Raw genomic sequence first — 3,142 nt, 5'->3', positions numbered from 1 at the left:
GTTGAAAGGCTGACACAACATTGAGGGCCAAAGGGCCTGTACTATTCTATGCTTGTCCTGGATGGTATCAAGCTTTTTTAAGTGGTGGTGGTTCTGCACTCTTCCAGGCAATTGGGGAGCATTCAGTCACCCTTCGAATCAGTGCCATGTTGATAGTGGACTTGCTTCCTGATGAAGGGCTTTTACCTGAAACATTGATTTTCCTGCTCCTCGGATGCTGGTTGACCTGCTGTGCTTTGCCAGCACCACACTAATCTTGACTCTAATCTCCAGCATCTGCAGTACCCACTTCTGCCTTGCTTTTGATAATCATGAGTTGAGTTCCTCGCTGCAGAATCCTAGCCTGTGATGCGGCTGTAGTATTGATATGGCTGGTTGAATTCGATTTCTGGTCAATATCAATTCTAACTTTTGTTGATGCAGGACTCAACAATGTTGCATCCATTAAAGTACAACAGGTGATGATTGTTTGAGATGGTAATGCCTGGCACTTGTTTGGCGAGAATGTTGCCTGCCACTTGTCACAATGAATCTGTATTTTGTCTGCGTTTTACTCCATTCAGTATTTCATGAAAAGAGTTTGCAGAGAAGAAAGTTAGAGATCGAAAGAGAGAGAGAGAGAGAGAGAGAGAGAGAGTGAGAGAGAGAGAGAGGCAAAGATAGGAAGGGAGGGTGAGAGGGAGAATGAGAGTGAGAAGGAAAATTAGAAAGGAGAGAGAGAGAGAGAGAGAGAAAGAAAGCTCGTCAATGGATTCAGAGAACATATTTTAATCGACGTTGGTTAACTTCTGAGATTGGGTGCCATTTCATTTTAGAATTATGAAAAAGCAAACTTAATCAAAGTGAAAGGATATTTAACGATTTTCTTCAATTCTTCTCTGAACCTAGACTGTGCCACTGCATAAATAATGGTGTTTGTGCAGGAACTCAAACACTGCAGCATGTATCCAGTATGTTCCATGATGGCAAAGGGGTCACTATAATCTGTAAGCATAAACTGAATGCCAGCAAATTGTGTGCAAACAAAATGTACAAAAGTTATCATCCATAAGAGTATAAAGCAGGTGGAGATAGCCAGCAATAATATGATCGATTTCCTCCGATTCTCCATCTCCGGGTCATTAGGATCATCACAGTTTTTGCTTCCTCGGAGTCCTTTCCTAACATCATTGGCCTGGATAATGTGCTGTACGGTCAAAGCATTCAGCAGCACGATCAATACAAATGGTAGAAATGGGGTTAAGGTAATGTCAAAGAAGAAGTATGCTACCCATATCGGTAAATTTGAAAGGTTTGATTTTACACTGCAGAACCACTTTATATTGTCAATGATTTCCTGGTGTTCATTCTCAAAATAGATTGGAATGTTTTCTATGATGCTCAATACAAACACAGTGGCTATAATTATGGTCGCGGTTCTTTCAGTGCAATACCTTTCCCTCACCTTTTGGCAGCGAATGGCAATCAATCTATCAAAGGTGAAAGTAACAGTTAGCCAGACAGAACAATCAATTGCTGTGAAAACCAGGGCAATATTAAGACTACAAATGGGTGTGTAGTCCAGAAATGTATAGGAAAAATATATGCCTTTAATCTCATACAATATGACATCAAATATTATCACAAATAGATCTGCCACTGCCATAGCAACCAGATAACGTGTGATACATTTAGACAGACCACATTTTCCACGGGAGAGAATCACAATCGCCACCAGATTGCCTGCAAAAAAAAAAAAATGAAAGAGAATGACATGGTGAATATACCAGGAACACATGGATGCTCAGTTTGGGAATTAATTTCTATTCTTTATTTCCATACAATGCTAGTTTCCTTTTGCTTCAGATAATTTTGCATATTAATGCTTTACCTTCCACCATCTTGGCTCTCCTGATTCCTTTTTAAAGCAACCTTTGCATTTACATTATATCCTTAATCAGATTACCTTTTGTTAAGAAAGGTCAGCTAATCAGATGAAATTGGATTTGCACAGAGCACCAGTTCATATGTACTCACTCAATCAGCAGCTAGTTTCACACTGCACCCAGTTAGTGTTGCCTCAACTATCTACAAAAAACACTGCAAGGGACAGTGACAGTTCCTTGCATCGCATCATGTACAATATGAATATTAAACTATTAATCAGAAATTGAAAAGAAAACATTGAAATGGCCATTGATGGCAAACTGATGAATGGTAAACGATGGTGTAGTGTGTGTTCTTTGCTGAGAAATTCAGTGATAAGGTAAAGCTCTGGGGAAAGGGTATGAGAATCTCAACACAGCAATAACTAATTTAAAATCTATAACTAGATGTGAGGGTCTAATGAGGATCATAAAATCATTCTTGGTCACCCTGGTTCAGGAATTTTACTTTGTGTATTGTTACTTATGAATGCTTGACTCTGAACTAGCCTATGAGATAGCTCAGTTGTATCAAGCTGCTACAAAATCTAAAGGGCTGAATGAACTTGCCTTACTTTTCCAGGGATCCTGGATTCAATTCCATTTGGGTGACTGTATGGAGTTTGCACATCCTCCCTGTGTCTGCGTGGGTTTGTATCGGATGGTCTGGTCTCCACCCATAGTCCAAAGATGTGCAGGTGGATTGACCATGCTAAATTGCCCATAATGTCCAGGATTGTGCAAGCCCAACGGGTTAGCTATGATAACTGTGGGGTTATGTGAATAGGCTGGGTCAGATTGGATTCTTTTTGGAAAAGTTAGTGCAGACTCTATCTGCACAGTGATACTATGATTCCATCCAGCCTCTCCTTAGAACTCAACCCCCCCAATCACGGTAACAACATTGTAAGTCCTTCCTGGCCACCTTTTGAATTCAGTAATATCCTTCTGATAACAGGGCAACCAGAACTGGACACAGTATTCCAAAAGTCGCCTCACCAATGTCCTTTACAGCTGCAACCATAATGTCCCAGCCACTGTGCTCAGTACTCTGACTAATGAAGGTAAGTGTAACTAATGCTTTCTTCACCGCACTTTTACCTGTGACGCCATATTCAAGGATCTCTACCTGAACCCCTAGTTCTCTGTTCGAAAACACTACCCAGGGCCCTACAATCACCTGTGTAAGTCCTGCCCTTGTTTGTGTCACCAAAATGCAACACCAGACATTTATTCAA

At 40.7% G+C, this 3,142-nt stretch overlaps 1 protein-coding gene across 1 annotated transcript; it reads right to left on the bottom strand.

Moving 5' to 3' along the window:
- Positions 1 to 817: 817 nt before the first annotated feature.
- LOC148136235 (uncharacterized) lies at positions 818 to 1,880 on the bottom strand. Its single transcript, XM_087983607.1, has 2 exons — positions 1,871 to 1,880; positions 818 to 1,722 (listed from the first exon to the last, which is right to left on the bottom strand). Exons 1-2 carry the CDS (start codon positions 1,878 to 1,880, stop codon positions 818 to 820), a joined length of 915 nt encoding a protein of 304 aa, XP_087839733.1.
- Between the last annotated feature and the right edge of the window lie 1,262 nt (positions 1,881 to 3,142).

Source organism: Chiloscyllium plagiosum, unplaced genomic scaffold (genome assembly GCF_037043375.1).
Source record: "Chiloscyllium plagiosum isolate Xiang-an unplaced genomic scaffold, Cpla_swu_hap1 HiC_scaffold_46, whole genome shotgun sequence".
NCBI classification, from domain to species: domain Eukaryota; kingdom Metazoa; phylum Chordata; class Chondrichthyes; order Orectolobiformes; family Hemiscylliidae; genus Chiloscyllium; species Chiloscyllium plagiosum.
This window is presented reverse-complemented; position numbering and strand designations above follow the sequence as displayed.